Below are 21862 nucleotides of genomic sequence, written 5' to 3'. Positions count from 1 at the left end.
GATCTCCGGTAATCCTCACTGCTTCTGAATGTCGTCACGCTATTCCTAGATCTTCTACAATATCCACGTTTCATAGCGAAACATTATTCTCCATAATGCCCTGAGCTCAGGTTTATTATGTCCAGAACAGATGAGTGAGGACATCTGCTTCTGTACAACGCAACACAACCGCATGGAGTTTAATTGGCAAATTACAGGTAAACTACACTCGTAATCCTAAAGGAAGATAAAACCAACCAGACCTCATATAACGTATTAAGATATTCTTCTTTCGTATTTAAGATTTGAAGTTTGAAATCAGAGTCAGACAATTCTACAGAATGCTCAGACTCGGACATAAAGCTTGATAAACCATGACCTTCACTGTTTCCCTGCAGTCATCAGATCATTCAGCTTCATTTAAGAGCCAATCAAAGAACCGTGTTGTGTCCTCATGAGCTCACAGCCTTCTGAGGAGACGAGAAACCTCAGATGTCTTCAATGAACATGAACAAATGTGGTCACGAGATTCGATGCACAAACAAGCGCGCAAAAGAAATGTCAATACTGGGATGAAGAGCGGAACCAGTCTTGACCTCAGTTACTAAAAGCATTGTGGAGATGATATGACATCGGATAGCACTAGTAAAGCGACACGGGTTTGCTCACACTGTTCCTTGATCTCCTGCAGTTTGTTGCTCTGTTCTCTGATGTCATGGAGGAGCTGCAGAGCTTTGTCATCTTCCTGCGAGACCTCCACACGAGCCTGCTCCAAACTACGCTTCAGACTCTGAAACAAAATGATCTTATGTGGTTTTGTTCATTCATGCACGAAAGCTGTTTGACAGAGATTCACTGATGCAGACTGTGGCCCGTGACCGTATACACCGGACTGGAATGATGTTGCGTTGCATTGTGCCACGTCACACATCTAGAAGCTGTCTATCTACACTGAACACTGCGTCAAATTGCGCTTAAATGGTTTAAAGGCCTTTACATGATATAAGCGTGTTATCATATAATGTAACACTATAGACAAAAGGATCAAAAACAAATTAATCTGAACAAAATGATTCGCATGCGTTAACGCGTTTACGTTAAAAGCCCTAATTTATTTACATATACTAAAGTTTAAATTATATTTTGAATAAATATGTATTCATTTGTTTATTTGACATTGTTCTTAAATATATGAATGTGTTTATAAATACAAAATTATATTATGTAAAAGAAACGTTTATTCTGGATGCGATAAATCGTTTGACAGCCTAGATTGCACATGTTCTAGGGATGTAACGATTCACAAGACTGATCTCATGGTAGGATTCAATCTTTTATGTCAAACAACAAAACTGGCAACCTTAAAACAAATTACAAATCATATAAAAATGTAATAATACAAAAGGCTCTTTAATATTATAAACAAACTAAGGCTTTATCTGTGCTTATCTTTTCCTCTGAGCATATCCATGTTTTCCAAGTTTGCTGTAAACACAGCGGCCCCTGCAGTTCAAAACACGTATTGTGATTCAAATAACATCTCAACCGGCTTGAATCCTCACATATTCTAATGGACTTTCAACCGGCTTACAGTGAATCGTTACATCCCTAACATGTTCATTCACATACATCCCTCAAAACATCGATATGTCATAATACACGTCTCACTGATAAACATTCGCTTAGAGGTCTCATACACACTCATACCAGACATCACTTAAACAAATAAACAACCGCAGGACGCATACACAGCATGAGAGGTGCCGTGGCGTCGCGATATCTCAAACTCACGCTGCATTCGGTGATGTAGGTGGCGAGGTCTTGCTCCAGAATGCTTCGCTGGGTCTCGGAGGCTTTGAGCTCCACATCTTTCTGCTGAAGAACCGACTCCAGGTCAGTCATCTTACGCTGAAACCGCGAGATCTCCTGCTCCATCTGAGCAGCCGCAAACACAAGCACCAGGTCTAAATGCATTTGAGGTATTCAGGTGCAGGTGAAACATCTGCGCAGACATCACATCTAATACGACACACGTAAAGACCCAACAAAAACCCCAGATCTGATGAGCTTGACAGAAAGGAAGTCAAAGCTACAGGTTAAACATGTCTTAAAGCGGTACTTCACTCACGAATCAAAATGTCCTCATGTTTTACTCGCCCTCAAGGCATCCTAACTGAATATGGTTTTCTTCTTGAAGAATAATGTAGTCGGAGTAATAATACCATATTACTTCCAAGCGGTAAACGGGTGTCGACTTATTGAAGCTCCAAAAAGTGCATCCATCCGTCGATCAACGAACTTCTCGACACGGCAAATGACGATGACGAGAGCTCCCGCCAAAGGAAACGCTATCCTATTGGAACAAAAGGCAAAACGCAGCGTTCGTCACCAGAACTTACGTCTGTATCATCTGCCGGAGAAACAAGCCTCTGGTTCATGCGCATTCGAGAGATGACGGAAGCTAGACATCAACGTTAATAGCCCTGTCAATATGTACACTTCTCTTCACCAAACACATGGATTCGCTTCAGAAGACCTTTGTTAAGACCAGGAAGCCGCGTCGAGCAGTTCTTTGATCGATGGATGCTCTTTTTGGAGCTTCAAACGTTGGTTGACACCCAACCACTCCCGTTCCGACACCCATTACAACTCCAACTGCATTATTCTTCAAGAAGAAAACCATATTCCGTTAAGATCAAATATGTGGAAAATTGTATTTGCTAGTGAAATATCCCTTTAAGCTTTAGTGACAGAATCGGTGACAATGTTGATTATAATCTCAAATCTTGGAGAAAATTGGGACTAAAGCAATGGCAGATAAATGAAAGTCTATAGGGAAAGTGCAAAATTGAAAAACAGAAATGTTCAATTTTGTATGGAGATATAAAGCGTCTACATAGTTTTTAAAAGTATTTTTAATTCATTTTCTCCATCACTTATATTCAAAACATCAAAACTCTTTCTGGTTCTCTTGGCTCTAACGCTGTTTTCCATCTTTACTGGAGGTGAAATACAGGAGTTGAAAATCATTTTAAACAGAAAAGGTTTACACATGACTCATGTTAACACGTATAGTGTTTCAGTCTTGTGGCTAAACATGTGAAACGGTGTGATCTCTCTTGTCCCACTGTAAGTGCATTAGTGCTAATGTGTTTTAAAGTGAAGGAACTGAAATGATATTCCATCACAGAGGTTGTAAATGGAGCCCAGCACATATCACACTATCTCATCCGGCTCTCGACTCTTACCTTGTGACATTTGTCTTGAGTTTCTTGTAGTTCTTTGTGTTTTACGTGGAGCTTTTTTTCCATGGAGTTTGTCTTCGCAGGAGAGTTCAGACCTGCGCCGACAGACCTGATGACAAAAACAACACCCGACATCTCTTAAAACAACAAAAATCTGTGATTCCATTTGAATCCATAATAAAAGCATTTTTAATTAGACAAAACAAGAACGTCCAAAAGTTGTGGAAGAACAGAAAATGATATACATATATATATATATGACACAGTTTGATCTATAAAAAGTTACTTCTTCATTTAAATGCAGATACAAATATGCTAAATATAATCTGTAATAAAGACGTTGTATTAAATTGCAAAACATGCAAGAAGAATGTGTTTTACGGGAGACGAGTCCTGAAGGCAAGTCTAAGAAATGTGTTAAAAATTCAAGTGTGTTTAAAAGTGTTTTTACGCTCAATGCCATCTCTCTTTCTCTCTCTCATTCACACACAACACAAAGTGCTGCTCAGCCCTTCAAATTCATTACACACTCCATTAGCTTCATGTGAATTCATTACTCAATCAAAACCAAAGAAAAACGTCTTTATGTCGTTCATTAACCAGCACGACATAAATGTGATATCACATGACGAAAAGTGTCTTTGTCTTTACTGGCGCTGGAGTAAAAGAGTCACAAAATAAAACCCTCAGCAGACAATCCATTGTTTCACGGATTCGAAAAGGTAAACACCATTCAAAAATGAAATGATCTGCAAAGCGTGACATCAAAGATCCTTTATCGGCACAAATGAAACTGTATCTTGATTTAGGGGTCTCAATTTGAAATGAAGATCGCACTGTTAATATACAATTGAAAAATATAAATAAATGAATATTTTTAGGTTTAATCTTAACACACTCGCTGCTTGGATGCTGAACTCAAGTTACTCTTTTATTTTAAAAGTCTGTTTAGAAAGTCTAGCTCTATATCTGTTCAAATCCTTACCCATAATACATCTGCAAGCTTCTTATGGGAAACTCACAGACGTATACAGTTGAACATCTCCAGACCCTGATTCTGAAACCGTTTTCTAGTCCAATATTATCCAGTGATTCTGAATCACGACATCAGATCAAATTTAGCCTGAATCTGTTTGAGATGCATGTTGGAACAGAAACCGTCTCTCAACAAATCCATTTCAGTTTCATCTTCCACTTTTCCAAGCTACTGTACATATTCACCAAAAATAAACATTTGTACATCGTAACCCATCGGTATATTACAGAAGTCTTCCCAAAAGCCTAAGATGAACCGATGACCATTTTGTTGAAGTAGTCTTACTGTAGATTTGGTCTGTATCAGTACAGTGTTCTGGACGCATCAGGATCTGTTATCAGAACCAAATGCAGGTTTTGTTTGTAACTTGTTCTTGATTCCCAAACAGAGACAAGGCATCGTCTCATTTCACGCTGTAATACCAATATTCCTCCCATTCGAAGATATCCTGAGGGCTGAACTCAAACCCTCTCTCTCTCTCTCTCTATCTGCCATTAAAGAGCGGCTCATTACATCTGAAAGTGCTGAGGAGGGGCAGAGAAAGCGCAAGAGATAGAGAGAGAGAGAGAAAGTGCTGATTTAGCTGGAACTCCAATGTGAGTGTGCGTGTGTTCAGTGTTTTTTGACTCTTAACAGCGCTAAACCATGAATCCAGTCATTATTGTGTACATTTACAATAGAATGTAGTAGATGTGATGGTGCGATTCTGTCGAACCCTCACCTTTGGCTAAATCAGAAGTTGAGTCATGTCATCCTCTTATAAAAAAAGCATTCATGGTGTTTACGCTCTCCTAAACATCCAGTTACCATCGACTGTCATGCTGTTATATATCTATAACATAACTAAGATCGGGTATCGTTTGAATTTTAGCGATACTGATTCCAATCCGCTTATCGATTCCACAGTTGAAGTGAAAACAGATATTAACCTATATGGTCATTCAGCCCGCTTATTGACTGGTTTGCAAATATATATATATATATAGGAGCACACTTTTGTGTTTATATACACACACATGGCATCCACGTTTTGTCTGATTGATTACAGTTTGCATGACCGTAGTTTACCTACATCTTGGTTAAACTCTAGTAACTACTGTATATTATGAAACGATGGTCAATGTGTGGTTCCTGTGCTTTACTGCAAATACTGTAGTGAAACTATGTTTAATACAGTAGAAACATGGTTCATTTTCATAAGGGCTTTTATTGAGACATCAGCAGATCACAACTTATCAATTCATGTGCATATTTTCAGAAATGTGCATGACGCGTTAAGAGGAATTGACATTTTTATTTCAAGTATCCGATTCCCATTCTTTGCGATTCCGATCTGATTCCTAGCCTTGGCATCATGGGCGATTCCCAATAGGAATTGGTTTTCCATTCCCAACCCTACATATTACATATTATATATGACATTCTGATATATATGAAGAGTTTGGTTTTTATAGTTATCATGTTGTGTTTTATTGTATTAGTACGCTGTATTTTTTGTGTGATTATTTTGAGTGATTATGGCTTTAATCAAAACCAAACCACTTTTGCAGTTTGATTGATATTATTTGGAATGCACAATAAAAAAAACATGATTTTTGAAAAACTGAGTCATCTCATTTTGGAACCAAACTCTTCATATACAGTATAAAAGACAAAAGTACTGTTAAACAAAGAATATAACATTTGAATGAAACAATGATTGACGAAGGTCTTAATGTTTTCTGAAAGATAAACGCCTGTCAGAATGAAGACTAAACCTCAACAGCCGCAACATTACAATCACAGACATGCAATGTAATGTAATAATGACTCTGGTGAAAACACAGAGAGTCTTTAACTCAAATCCTAAAGAAATATCCATCACGCCTCACTGACTGTCAATCTGAACATTCAAGCATATGAAGGAAACAGCACATACAAAACCAGACACAGACTGATGGGTATCTGAGACATTTGAAACACATCCGTGTCTTGTGTTTCATCTAAATACATTCCCATCTGGGATCTGTTCCTGTCTCCAAATAACTCAAATGGACTTGAGAGTAAATCAGCATCTGTCATGACTTTGAAAAATACTCTTGTATGGTTTTCTAGTATGGTACGATATAACTCGACTCACTTGGGAAAACCAAAAAAGAAAATCCACATTTAAAACCACGTAAGCTCATATACATTCAGAGCGACTGTGAAATGGAAAACTCAACCGTCTAAACACACACACACAAACACATCCAGTGTGTTTTGGTCCTGGTCTAAATTGTCTTTCGCCGCTATCATACCAGTGAGGTCTAACAAGATTAGCGGTTCTGCCTGTTTGCTGTAAAGTAGTCCATTACCCAGCACTTACAGAGCTCCCTTTGGAAAAGCGTCTGACGGATCCCGGGGGTCTGATCAGAAGACCCCTAACTGACTTGATAATCGTGTGCGTGGTTCTTTGGGCTTCGAGTGTAATTACAGGCTTTGAGAATCCAAGATGTATTCGGATTAAAACTCCAGACAAAATATTTACCTTTGAGAAATATATTCCACATTAGTGGGCGTCAATAAAAGTTCCAGCCGAAATTCAATTACCGCAGCATTACGATATGGAATAGTGTCGTGGTGCCATATCGATACTTGAAACACGTCATTAGCGCTGACACAAATTCAACGGTACACGAAACACGTCAGAGCCTCTCGCTCTCATTGCCTTAAGTGGGCGGCGGTTTGACTATCTCTGGACATCTGCGGCGGATACTAACGGCATTACGCATTCTCTGAATACAGTAGCTATTGATCTGTTGGAACGCTGATGCATGTATTCTTATCCTGCCTGACCGTCTCAGACGACCCTGATTCATCGCTCACGGTGTTCCCGCGGCGTCAACATGTGCTGCGTTCCATTGATCAGTCATGGAGAAAGGTCAAGATAATGAGATACGTTTGAGGTGATCTTTCATCCCGTGTGGTTTCAGGAAGGCGATGGTGCGACTGGAGAGCTCCTGTTCAATTTGTCAGGCAGGATAAACTGATGACGTCACAGGAAACCCGACTCAAAATGGAGGCTTTATGACAAAGCATGTGTACAAAGACCAACTTTTAGAAAACATTTGCAGTCCGACAGCTAGTGTCTGGTGGACATGCCTGATGTTCTGAGGGAAACTTCTCAAAGAGCAAGAAGGTTTAATAATGGTTTATTAACAGTGAGTGTAAGAGAAGCAACATCTCAATGTTCCCTTCACAGATCATTTGGAGTTCTCTCTCCAAGACGTCAATGAGTTTAAATGGAGATCAATGGAAACGTCTCATATTCGTCAAGTCTGCAGCATAAGTCAATATCATCGAAGATCTCAATCTGAACTCATTTTCTCAAATCCAGATTATTTGACCTCAACAAACTATTTCCTTTAGTGACTCACTCATCATGCGTTTCAACAATTGTCACATCTGAGACTTCGCGAGAACTCCTGAGCAAACACTGAGCAATAACATTTTCCTTGAAGAACTTGCATTGAAGCCAGAAAAGCCAGTTCGATCGAGTTCGCCAGACAAATCCGCTGTAAAGTCTTCTAGTCTAAACATTAAAGCGTGAGTCACAGGCAGAAGAGGAAACCACCTACACGCCTGCGGTCATTACCGGATAAACCATCGGCACACAGTGGCATCACCTCACAGGGAAACGGTCCAATTAGAGCCGCTTCAAACAACGACAGGTTATAACTGAACTTTAACAACATGCCCAGCTAGATTAGGTGATTACCACAGTCTCAAATATTATAACAACAGAGAATTTTACTTTTGGAAGTCAGTTAATTATCACAATGATGAGTCTGGTCTGTTTGACTGAAGGTTGAAGGAGAAAAAGAATGCAGAGCGGATACGATGCGTCAATGCCACAGGTAAAATATTGATTCTCTCCACATCCTCATTCCTCACGTAACGTCCGTCTAAGTCTATTTTTTTGTTAGTTTGCTGTTGTAAATGTCCCGTTTGAGACTGAGAATGAACAATTTTACATATTTTGGTTGCATTTGTGAGTTATTAAATATATAACTGCTTGTGTTAACTTGGCAAGTAACACCAACATTTCTGTAAATTAACCGCATGGCAGAAATGTTCGAGGTATCAGCAAATATCGCATCGCTGTGACGACAACCGCTTTAGTATCGTGTCTCATTTACACTTCTGATCCAATTATAATAATAATAATAATAATAAAGAACAATAATATAGAGTTTGACCACCTTTTGTTTGATCAACCTGAAGTGTTTCTGTAACTTGTTTTGTGGTTAATAAATCAAGATTATTAAAAATATAAAACATCTATTGGTAATAATTGAAATGATACAGTATGATAAAAAAGCTCAAGGAATACATGTAATAAGAATAGGCGTTCACCACTAGATCATTCTACATTAAATTGCCTTTAACAAAAATCACACTTTTTCAAAACACTAAATAACCTTATTCTGACATCATAACAACAAATCTAATGTTATTTGAAATGGACTGGTATATGAAGAGTAAAACCATATATTGCCACAGCCAAATGGAAAAGCAAATGAGGATTTTAGTTATTTTTGGCATCAGCAAATACATCTTTGTTCCTCTAGAAAAGCCACTGGGATGTAAAACCTGCGTCTGACTGACAGCCAAACAACTAATCATCATTCATTGACGTTTTAGATGTGACGTTCACACACAGAGTGATATAACACTAATACCAAATGCACTGTAAGCCGCTCTGAATAAATGCGTCTCATAAATGCATTAATGTAAATCTTTGAATCTTTTGTATCTTACAGCGACACGTCCATCACACAGAATGAACGAGGAGAAACGCAGATTCCAGGATGTGAAGAAAGCACATTACAGTGACAGTCACGACTCTGGTGAGAGCCGACGCAACTGGACTCAATTCTACATTCATCAATCATTCTGTTGAGCTCAGACGGGAAGAGATGAGCAATCGTGCAGGAGAAATACATGTACATGCTAAAGAAACGACATGAATGATGACAATTGTCTTAAGGAGTTACTGCGACAGGCCACACACACCCATGCGCACACGTAGCGTGCCGTCGGCGCATTTCTCTCCGGACCTCTCATCACGACCATCACTCACTCCAGATGTTTTGTTTGCACTGAGCTCACAGCACTTCTCAGAGGAGACAATCCACCAATCAGCATCTGACATCCTGCGTTAACCTTCCCACACGCGACGACTTCATGAAGACGCCACAGAGAGAGAGAGAGAGAGAAATCTGCATTTCTGGTTAGAAAAGAACAAGCGCATGAATGGACGGACGGGGTGGCGCACCCTGGTTACCATAGTAATCCCCATTCTGGATTCCTCATCTTTCTGAGAGAGGTTATGATGTTTTTTTAATCTTTTCTTTTGTGACATACCTCCCCGTATCATCACCTCAGCTGATGAGGATAATGTGGTATTTACAGCCCATGAGAGAGAAGCTCTGATGTAGCGCATCAGGATTCTACAGAGCGGTGTCCGGCTCGCACGCGTTCACAAATCACACACACCAAAAGGTGAACAAATGAGATACCAAAGCATATCATCACTCCTATCACAAGCCAAATCACTACTTCAACTTCAAAACGGCATGATGTAAGAAAACATACGTTTTTGGTTGATGCTTCTTTTCAGATTACAATTAAAAGAAAAAGATGTTCTCGCTTTCTAGTCATTTGAGAGAACTGCCGTGAAAATAACATCGTGCAAACATTTTATTGACCCTTCGGTTTCTATAAGCAAAAATGATGGAAGTCTTTCTTCTGATTTTGAGATGAAATGAGCGTGAGACTCGCGAATCAGTCAACACAAACGGAAAAGATCAGACGGAGAGAAAAACAAAAGATGTGCGTGTGCACGTCGCTGCAAACACACAGTTGATCAGGAAAACATCATGTTTACATCTAGAGGAGGATTCACTGCGCGACGTGATCATATCACACACACACACACACCGCTGAAGGATTTCCCATTCCACCGCATTCACACACATGCAAGATCCTGCGATACATGACCCTCTGGATTTAAACACACGTTTGAACCTTATTCCAACGCACACACAGCTCCTCATTCATCTTACAGCCGCGTGCAGTGAAAGAGCGCGAGACGCAGCTTTCTACAGACAAGCAGCATCTCACATTCCTCCTTAATGTTGCCTGGTGACAGTCGCCGTGGTGATGCGGCCGTCTCCGCACCAATGGACCACCTGTGACTACACAAGTGAAACGGGAGTGTGTGCGCGTGTACTCACTCAGACTTGGCCGGTGCGCTGAGGGGCCGACTGAAGCACCACCCTACAAAGGGCAGGTCTCGTCCGTGGAAGCCGTCGCGAGGGAGATCTCGCTGGGCAGCGGCCGCAGGGCGGGGGTGCCTCCCGGGCTCCTCGAAATTGGAGGTGTCATCGTCCGAGCGCAGAGACGGAACGAACGGTGGGAGCGCTGGAGGAGACGAGAGGAGAAGATGTGTGAGATGAACGGTGAGGCGCACGCCAGAGAAAAACAGACTGGGGAGAGAGAGGGGGGATAGAGAGAGAGCGGGAGAGAAGGGGAGAGGGAGGGTAGGAGAGAGAGAGAGAGCGAGAGGGGTTTCAGTGATGAGACTGTAGCGCAATAACTCTCTCTCTCTCTCTCTCTCTCTCTCACTGCAGCAGTGTCGGTTAATCAGCGTGAGTCACAGCCAAAACACAGCGCAAGAGCCACACACACGCATGCACGCACACGGATGCGCAGAGCTGCATTAACACACAAACACACATCTGGATTTACACACACTGGATCAGCAGCTCGCCTATGTGAGGTTCTGTTCATACATTTAAATGCTGAAAACAAACGTGGTATTTTGATCTTGTTTCCTGTAAATATATCACAACATTCTTAAAATGTATCTTGAAAAATATACAAATAGACTTTTTAACGCACCGACAGATGTTTTTTGTTCTTGTTCGTGCTTACAGTTAAATAAACTTTAATTCATATTAAATAGTTCAGGCAAATATGAAACTTCTTTCATCATTCCCAGATCTGTATGACTTTCTTCTTCAGAACACAAAAGAAGATGACCAAACAACACTGATCTCTATTGTATGAACACAAACCCCTGAGACATTTCTCAAAATATCTTGAAGAAATGTCAAATACAGGTTTACAACCACACGATGACTGAATCTTTACCTTTGGGTGAACTATCCTTTTAAAGGGACGGTCCACTTTTCAATTCATGTTGTTTTAAAGGCCTAGAGTGGGATTTATAGCGCCCACTAGCGGTCACCGCTATAAATGTCCAAACACGACGGATGCCACCACAGTACAAAAAGAATCATTTTAATTTAAAATACGTTTAATTTGACATAAAATGGGAAACATTCTTGTTAAAAGCAAAGAAACACATGCACAATGAACTTCTGTGAGAGAACACAAATATGATCTCAACAACATCAGAGCTATTCATCATCTGCTCTACAATAACTGTCTCTCTCTCTCTCGAACTACAGTCTGTATCAGTGATTGAATATTAATCTTTTAATACAGACACACAAGACAAAAAAAATTAATTAAACAAAATAAACAAATTAAGTTTTACTGCGATAAAGCCAAACAATGACATCTCTTATAAGTCTGAGTAATGTTAAAAACTTTGAGCATTAGTGAACATCTGCAGGGTTTTGCAACCAGAGCTCGTGTGGAAACCACAAAGAGACGAGTTTACAAACAAAGAGACTAGAGAAACAACGGGCTATTTTAACCAATTGTTGGGTCAAAAATGTTAATTTAACCCAACGGTAGGCTTTTTGCCTTTGTAAGCCAAAACAGAACTTTGTTTAAGAGAGCACTAATAACACACACAGTTTATCTTGTGAACCCCCGCCGAGAGCGTGTTGTGCAGTCTGGAGAACGTCTCACTTTAATCTACAATCACATTACATGTGATCAACAGAGCTTCCACACCATGTGTTTGACACACAAAGCACTTAAGCCTGAAAGGATTGAAAACATGATTCACTATTCATTCAGTCTCAGATCACAATCAGCTGCTTTTTGAAATAAAAGCATAACTGCCTCTACTTTGAAAAAGCACATTGAATCATAAAGTTCATTTTTAAGTAAAGCATCCCCAACACTGTCAGTGCGTGCGTGTGTGCGCATGATCTATAATCTGTCTAATACCATCACAGCCCACGGTGAGCACTGCCGTGTACATGTGGACTTTACAGTTCATTTGTATAACATACATCTGAGTTTTATTAGTTATAACGGTCTGTTGTGAGTGAAACAGGCCTAGAAATGTGTCTAAAATACGCATGAGAGAAATAAACAACATGAAAAACACACAAATGTAAAGCAAAATGCCTAAACAAGCATTCAAACGAGTTGAGAAAAAATATTTGTATTCGACTAAAGCCAATTCATCTAATCTATATGATCTTTCAATTGTAGAAAAGTGTTATGATTATGATTATTTGTAATGCATATCCAGCCAATAAAAATATACAGTTTTACCATAAAAAAACACTGCATTTGTCCATGATGCTAGTTAACACGGTGGTAAAATCCTCAAGCGGATGTTGAAGAATCTCAGCCTCGTGCCACTGGATTAATCCAATGAGCATCAGTGTTTAACCTGTAATCTGTGCTCAGAGACACCACACGTTACAAATCCACCCAGAACACAAAAGAATCACTTGAAGGGCAACAGAAATAGCAGCGCAACCCATAATTAAAAGCTAAATGAAAAAATGCTTTGCAAACACATTGATGACGCCAGAGACTAAAGGCCTGAAACACAGACACACAAGCTTCTAGACAGAACGCGTCAATCCACAACTAACAAAGCAACCCGTCTTCCTCTATCATATACCCCATCTGACCGTTTGCACAAACACACGATACACACTACTTAGTAAAAACCGAGGTGTAATTCAGGCTATAGAATAAGCTCTTACCGTGTCTCAGGTTGCTCCAGTCAATAGAGGAGAAGAACGGGTGAGACCGCAGCCCCTCGTATCCCAGACGTTCCCGTGATCCACATAACAAACTCTGGAGGAGATCCACAAACTGAGCACTGGCCTTCGGTTCCTCTGGGAACTTCAAATAGCGCTGAAAACAAAACACACACAGTTCTGAAACTCAGTTAAGGTTTTTTGTTTTGTTAGAAATCGCAGAACGTGAGAAGATGTGTTTGGAGATGTGTTGGAGAACCTCATGACCAAATAAAGCGTTTGTACAAATGATATGAAAACGTTCAAGTGTGGAAGACCGTTTGTGGACTGAAATCTCATTGTGCAGGTGAAACACGATTCATTGATCATTTCCGTGAATGAAAGAATGACATTGATACTCATATGCTGCATGCGACTTTAAGAACTGGAATAGATTTTAGCTCCGGAATCTCACCTGAAAGTTCATGATGTTGTTGATGGTTTTGGTTGAGGTGCCGTCAGCAAAAGGAGATTTCATGTAAATCATTTCATAGGCGATGACGCCTAGGGACCACCAGTCGCTGTCTGGACCGTAGCTGCATGTCGACCCTCCGTTCAGCGCGGACAGAATCTCCGGGGCCAGGAAGTCTTGAGTCCCCTTGGGCAGTCTGGAAGACATCACCTGTGGCACGTAACAAAACCTTCCTTTAATTATTTAGTGTCAAGTCCCCAGTACAGGTCATCTGCAGGGGGGGATTCACACCACTTTCAAAAACAAATGTCCTTTGAACAGTGGATTGAGGGAAACAGTGGATCATGGGAGACACTTCACATTTCCAGATGATAACACAACATTTCAAAACGTCATTATTTCTCACTACTACATTAACCCTTATAACTTTAGCAAACATGTTATTTTAGACATTTCAAAGTGCTTTAAATCATGAGAATGAATGTCAGAAGCGAGTACATTATGACATAAACACACTCTTACCGTTCTGTTAGAGGTCAGTTTGGCTGCCGAGCCGAAATCTGCCAGTTTAATGTGACCCGTGCGGTCGATCAGAACATTCTCTGGTTTAATATCTCTGCCATACAGGTAAGACAACAAGACATTCATTAGAAATAAAAGGGAATAATCGTGACCTCAAACACTTTGTTTGAAATGAAAGAGTAATAGTACAACTATTTGGACTAAATACCCAATTCAACCAAATCTTACTACAACCACTAGATTTAGATTTGCCTTGATTGATGAACAAGATAAATAATCTGTTTTAGGACAATTCGACTTTTTGAAACAGCAAGAAATACAAGACAGGAAAACTGTTGTCATTGTCAAACTATTCTAATCTTAATCTTTAAATGAAACACAAGATGTCATCAAGATTAAACGTGTTCAGTGGTACCTGTGAACATATCCCATCTGATGGACAACATGGATGGCCATCACGAGCTCCGCCAGATAAAACTGAGCCGTAGACTCATCTAACTGATCTTCATATCTGTTCATCAACGTCATGAGATCTCCACCAGGTAGATATTCCATCACCTGTTCAAAACACAAAAGCAGAAAACACATTTTAGATCAAATGAACAAAAACCCTGACCGGATGTTTGTTTCATAAATAATCATTTTGACATCACAAAATATCAAAGCAGGAGTAATGAGCTGCTTCAGCTTTTCTGAGACAATTAATACATGTGACTACCCCAAATGGTTTCAATAAAAAGACCTTATAATCATTTTCAACTTCATATCTATTTCTTTGCATGAAAAGCCCTTAATATGAAGCTCACAGCAGATTTCGCAAACATCACGGTCAGTGAGGACCTGACACATCGGTTTCATTAGCAGACACTCGCCTCAGACACAAAAGCCTGCAAATACACCATTATCATTGTAATCACACAATTAACTTATTCATTAAGCTTACGCTGCATCTGGACAGTGACGTGAGTGCAAAATGACAAATAAAACATGTGGAATGAGTGAGAAACTGCATGAAGTATGAACGGTGCGGGGAATAAACCGTGGTTATTGACAAGCCCAGTAACGGTTACATCAGAAGAAGAAGAAATGCATACTAATGTAAACGGTTAATCATTTAAAGATTTGCAGCAGTACGACATCTTCTAAATGAGCAGCTGGCAGAAGTCTAGTTTGACTAATACATCAATCAGAAATGTGTATGAAGATTAGAAAGCACAAAATGCCCAAAATCATTTCAATGCTACATCAAAAGAGGCCTAAAGTGACCGAAATCATGAAGATTAGATTCCCAAACTCCCTACGGTTTATACAAGACCACACTTGTGAACAGGAGCCGATGGCCCCGGGACCAGGATGCATTTCAATATGAGATGTTAAAGAAGTAGATTTTGAAGTGAACTACTACTTTAAGCATTATTCTTGTATCGCATATTGTTTAGCAAGTTACCGTATATCACATTCTTCTTCAATATTGTGCAGGCCTTTCTCTTTATTGCCAGTAAACTGTACAACACTTTCTGGGCACATTCATCCGTTTTAACATTTAATCTGGAAATAAAAATAAATATGAAAGATTTTTCATTCTATATTATTATACTGTATTGTGTTTTCTTTTATTCCCCTCCTGTGTCTTCAACAGTAGGTGAGAATAAATGATGACAAAATTGCACAGAATGAATCTAATTTGAACTATTTCAATAATAAACCACACAAACAGATCCTAACGCTCTGCATTCTTCCACAGAAACAAGCCCCCATCCACACAGTATCCTCATCCCAGTGTGAGGGGCTCCGGGCCTAATCTGCACTAGGAAAACACGGCCCAATGGCAGCTTGCACACGTGCGCGTGCACATGCCCGAGCAAACACGCATGAGAGAGAAGACATGAATGGAAAGCAAATCCGCCAGGACACAAACGGCAAACCCGGAATTCTAGCCTGCGTATCCTAGCAACTAGCCAGCGAGGGTCTTTTCAGCACAATGCTGAGGCGAAGATGGATTACGAATTCCCCCCCTCTTTTGCCGGGGGCGTTTGGAACATGGGAGAAGGCAGAAATAGAAATCGTCTCTCGCGTCACCGTGTGTTTCTGCCCTCGTGAGAAAGCTGAAAACCCACCAATCCAGCACGGGGGCAACAACAAATCCAATGCCGCTGGGAACCGCACGCGTATAAAAGAGCCGCTGGACTCTAGATCACCATACAGACAATGCAAAAATGAGTGGCGATCCCTAAAATCAGCATAACTTCACATCGTTCTCAAACTGCTCCTTGGTGTTATGATACAAAATGTAAAGATTGCATAGAACTCAAGCATTTTATCACACTAGTCTCATTCCGAGTCAAACCGATTTGAACATTATGACAATGCAGTCAATAAAGCTATTCTTTCTAGACTAGAAAAGCCAGTCGTAAATTCAAAGATAATGGAAAAGAAAAAGTTTGTCTTGACAAAGTATCTCTCCTCTCACTTACTGATGTATTTTGGTTGGATCTCAGATCTGATCTGTGTGGTTTCTCAGATCAAAGTGTACTTGGTTAATTGGAATGCAAGCAGAGGATTTAGGGATTGGATGTGAAGGGTTCGCTCTGCTGGTCTTTAAAAGAATAACAAGACTCGCAGAACTGATTCAAACTTCCTTCACCGAGACAGAGAGTGTTCTCCTTTATAGAAAAAACTTGAGGCTTTTTGCCAGCCTTCCATCACCGAGGACTTCAAGCTTCTGAGATTAACACCATCACATCTCTCTCACCATCCACGTAAATAATGTCGTTTTCAGTCAAAGCTCAAATGCACAGTATCCCGTGTGCAAACAGACAGTATCTGGATAAAACGACTCCATCGATTCTAACTCTGTGGTTCTAGCGTTGTGACCTAACGAGACACAAACCTGCTGAACAACAGGACATTAAGACAATCTAAGGTGTCCTAATCCCACATTAAATATGTTCTGATCAGATGACGTGTTGCAGCACTTTCACTGCAAACGGAATAATCTCAGGTCACGATGTGATGGTTTAGAGTGCTTTTAACATCACTCCACATATACAGTTTTACAGTAACACATCCAGCTCGTCTCCCGGTCTACGTAACCTCAGATGCAAAGAGGGCAGAACAGGTCACAAACGCTTTCAGTATCATGAGACAGACACAGACATCCATTAGAAAGACAGACAGAGAGTCGCGTCACACTGCTGCTGGAACAAAGACACTTTTAGGCAAATGAAGCGCACGGACACACCAACTCGATCATTGCAGTTTTCCACATTGTCAATGTAAATTAAACAAACAAATTAAACAGACTTGCATTTCAGCTTTAAAGTAGTTTGAAGAGTGTAAACCCTGAGAGGAGCATTCAAAACATTGATCTGTGTGCCTAAATTGACATGTGAGCATTTTCCAGAAGCTCCTGCTCCGATTTGAGCACATCACTCACCAGATAGACATGGTCATGATCCTGAAAGGCGTGTTGAAGCTGTGGGATCCAGGGACTTGAGTTCAGTGCCAAGATGGTTCTTTCTTCATCAAACGCCACCTACACCACATATCAATACGTAGGACAGATATATAATCTAACTTTAATGGATAAACAAGCAAGTAAACTAACAGTTTACCCATTTAGTAAATCTAATAGTAGATTTCAATATACGATGCAGTATAAAGCTTGTAGTGAAATGAAAACAGCTTTTCTTTAATCTGTGCATAAAAATACTTAAATATTAGGAGAAGATATAAAGAGATCAAAAATAGACATTTTTCAGTCCATCCGCGTACCAACTACTTCGGATAAATCTCGACCCCAAACAGCATGTGAAAACAAAACAAAATGATTAATAATGCGTTCTTTTTTTTGTCAGAGTAGGAAGTATTTGTTCAAAATAAGATGTAATATGGAACAGACTTTATGCTGGAAGTCGAAATGATGTCTGAAAAGATTTTTCCATTGGCAGACCTATCAAGAGTCATTACTTGTATCAGGTTAGGACATGCTGTCATGTTACACCACCCTGGCCAAACATCACGAGAGGTTATCGGGCGTGGCGGCGACTCACCTGGTCCTGAGACCGTAGGCATGTTTTGTCCATGACCTTCATTGCATACACGTCTCCAGTAGCTCTCTCCTTCACAACCTGAACCTCCGAGAAGTGTCCTCGTCCCACGACTCCACTCATCTCAAAATCCGTCTGACCAGGAAGCAGCTCCTGAACTTCTGCCACCACCTCAGCATCTGAGACATACATCAACATCCTCAACTCGGTTTATTGTAATTGAAATGAAACCTGGGCGAGATCGGATGTCATCCACTGCCGCTGGGAATGGATGAAGCAGAACTTCAGAGGAGTTAAAGCAGGTGTGAGACTTACATTTATTCACGAAACTGGCCACATGTTTGATCCTCATGAGCTCTGGGGACGAGCACTCTTGATAGAGCAAGAGCAAAGCATCAATCAGACCTTCTCTGCTCACTCCGGTCACTCCTGAAGAGTCCGATGCACTTCTGCACTTCCCCTGAAACGACACACATGCGCTTTACCACACAATCGCAAGATCTGACGTATTAAGGAAAGAAATCAAACAACTATTTTATGTTTTAATGTTATGCAGGAGCCACAATCAGCATATAAACACACATTGAACATTTTCATCAAAACAATCATGATAATAGTAACAGATCTGAGGCCGAATCAGATCAGGGTGAATGAAGGTGTTTACCTGCAGCAGGTGATTGAGTCGAGCGCAGCGGCTAGTGATGGAGTCGACTGCGGTCAGGTCTTTAACACTGCCGTGACCTCCATATTTAAACTTCAACATTGCTGCCAAACAAACATCATCAATACATTTAATACAGCTCGGCGTACCACTGTTTTTTAATATATCCACTACATCAAACTGTGGGTTATAAGTGTTATAAGAAACGTCTACATTTTTCCTCATATTTCCATCTACAAATATTTTGTTGCGTCTTGAGAAAGATTGGATCTGTCTACATGGGTTCTGCAATGAAAATAGTTGTGAAACCCTGCGGTACACCCCGTCAAATGAATTCTTTACCAACACGGCAACTTTTGGCCTTTATAAGGTGTTGCTAAGGTGTTCATGCTTGTTGCTAGGGTATTTTGGATAACAGCTAGATGTCAAGCGGTTGTATCTGGTCAAGGTTCATCTGGTTTCTAGGTGTTGTGAGGTCTTTAAGCTATAATGCATGATGACCTATAATATGATGTCTGTATAGTTCCCGCTATATAGGGATACTTCAGCCAAAATTCGGTCACCATGTACTCGCATTCAAGTTGTTCCAAATGTGTATAAATGTCTTTGTTCCTATGAACACAGAGAAAGATATTTAGAATAATGCTTATAACCAAACCGGTCTCGACACCCATTGACTCCCATTATTGTAGAAAAAACAATGGCAGTCCGTCATTCTTCAAAATATCTTCTTCTGTGTTCGACACAACAAAAACATGTTTTCCTCCTATGGGAGTCAATGAGGGTTGAGATCTATAAGCATTATTCCCAATATATTTCTCTGTGTTCATCATTCGCTCAAGGATGAGAAGACAGAACTTTCATTTTCGGGTGAAGTTGTGTCAGAAAACGAGTTATGATGAGCTCGTATTCATTTAGACACTACACAGAAAATGTGCACTTTTAAAACGTATTTGTAACATCATTGCATCACAAATGAACTGTCAATCAACTCCAAACATTATACAAATTATACAGAAACACGACAAGAAGACGCAAGCAACAAGCAACACGGTCCTGTAGACAAACATTTACAATATCCAATAGAAATATATGAATAATATCTGAATCAACGGATAACACTGAAACAGAATGTGACGCTGTAACAGTGTTTACGCGCTTAGATCGTCTTTAAACATTCAACATTGAATCAAGTTTGATCGTAAGTAGAGTAAAACTCACCGACTGTTCATGTGAACATGCGTGAGGTGTAAAGATGAATGAATGTTTATTGAAGGAACTGCGGATGAAACATGACTGCTGAGGAAACGGTCCTCACTTCCGGATAAAGTTCAAATTTTGCGCCTTGCGCTTTCGTCACTACAGTTCATTGGTCCAGGGGAGAAACACGTCACAGATCCTGAGCCTAGGCTCCTCCCACACGTTTCATTTAAATAACATGCGAACATAATACTAAGAATTAAAATATTTTTATTATTATTTAAATTACTGTTAATTAAGTGTATTAATGGTGCTCGTTGTGTAAACTTACAGAAGCTCGCTGCTTAATTTTGGGTTTCTGAGAATTGTACATTTGATTTTTATTTGATTTTTAATGTTATAAAAACATAAATGCAAACTATTAAAATATGATCTAATATTTTAGGATCTATAACTAAACGATATAATCTTAAATTCAAATGATATGAGATAAATAAACAACCGAATTATTTGTCAACAATTATTGATTCTCCAATATTAAAAGCACCTTTACTTTTATATGGATCATTTTATCAAATAAGTGTAAAAGCATCATTTAACGAATTTGAAGTGTATTGAAGTGCATTTTTGCAAAGCAAATAAGTGAAACGTGTTGTTTAATTTATAATTGTGTAAATTTAAAGTCTTTTACTGACTTTTTTTTAGTAATGAACGTCCAAACCATCAGACCTGAAGCAACATCAGGTCACAATATCACACGTTTACCTATGACACAGAACACACTGCAGTGAACAGCAGTTTTTCTGATATTTCTCTTGTTGAGACTCATGGGCTTGTGAAGATCTGGTTTCCTTGGTGATGCATGCGAGTACCATGGCAACAGCCTCCCTGAGCCGTGATGGAAAGAGACATGGGAAATCAGAGAAATGGTAAAAACAGCTGTCTGAACAAGAGTTCAAATCCTACACAATATCAGGCCTCATTACTGCTTAAAGGCATTTAACAGCGGACTGTTTAACTAATGTCGTAAGACTAACATCAATAAAATGGTTCATCTTGCCTGATTTGAGATGCGTCACTACAGAAAATAAATCCTTGACACAAAGATATAACCAGATATTTTGGATTGTGAATGAATCTGAAATGTTTAAGCATCTCATTTTCAAAACAAATAAAAGTAATATGTAAGTATAAATATATCTTTATCTATTTTGTACCTTAGGATGGAAGCGTAAGCTAAGATTCCTCCTGTGTCCATTGGAATAAACCATAAATGATTAAGAAAGTAATACCACAAAAGTGCACAGTCTAACATTCTGTACATTTCAATGATTACTGAAGCTGTTTTTCCAAACTTCTAAGCTCATGTAGTCGATGATGTGGCCATTCACCCGCGTGCACAACAGATGGAGCAAACATGAATCTATGACCTCTCGGGTCACCGCACCAGCAGGGCAACAGACAGTTACATCTGGAGCTAAAGCCATGATGAGAATTCATAAAACACAGGCGGAGCTAAACACAAAAGAAAGATTCAAGAGATCGGACTGAAAACACTGAATAAAAGTAGCTACCAAATGCTGCTGACCTAAGTCAAAGGGCCATTCCGAATCATGCTGTATTGGAGCCCCATCCTGAGGTGAAACTGCTGAATAACAACTTCTTATAGTAAAAAAAAGACATGCATTGTGTAAAGACCTCTTCAAATTTTTATTGTCGTTAGATTTATGGAGGAATAAATTCATCTTTTCCAGTGTACGCCAGAACATTTAAC

The 21862-nt window shown here is 39.8% G+C and overlaps 1 protein-coding gene across 1 annotated transcript in view; it reads right to left on the bottom strand.

Moving 5' to 3' along the window:
* The window catches only part of cita (citron rho-interacting serine/threonine kinase a), a 39158-nt gene extending 18944 nt beyond the window's left edge, over window positions 1–20214 (bottom strand). Inside the window, exons 1-13 of the mRNA XM_079449778.1 lie at window positions 20110–20214; window positions 18892–18992; window positions 18543–18687; window positions 18231–18406; window positions 17615–17713; window positions 14594–14736; window positions 14179–14272; window positions 13660–13866; window positions 13209–13362; window positions 10521–10707; window positions 3228–3333; window positions 1771–1914; window positions 623–769 (exon numbers count right to left, since the gene is read on the bottom strand). Of these exons, the coding sequence (XP_079305904.1) occupies window positions 623–769; window positions 1771–1914; window positions 3228–3333; window positions 10521–10707; window positions 13209–13362; window positions 13660–13866; window positions 14179–14272; window positions 14594–14736; window positions 17615–17713; window positions 18231–18406; window positions 18543–18687; window positions 18892–18990 (1701 nt within the window). The 5' untranslated portion in view covers window positions 18991–18992; window positions 20110–20214. The remainder of the gene's footprint in view (window positions 1–622; window positions 770–1770; window positions 1915–3227; window positions 3334–10520; window positions 10708–13208; window positions 13363–13659; window positions 13867–14178; window positions 14273–14593; window positions 14737–17614; window positions 17714–18230; window positions 18407–18542; window positions 18688–18891; window positions 18993–20109) is intronic.
* Between the last annotated feature and the right edge of the window lie 1648 nt (window positions 20215–21862).

The sequence above is a fragment of the Barbatula barbatula genome (genome assembly GCF_947034865.1).
Source record: "Barbatula barbatula genome assembly, chromosome: 2".
Lineage (NCBI taxonomy): Eukaryota > Metazoa > Chordata > Actinopteri > Cypriniformes > Nemacheilidae > Barbatula > Barbatula barbatula.
This window is presented reverse-complemented; position numbering and strand designations above follow the sequence as displayed.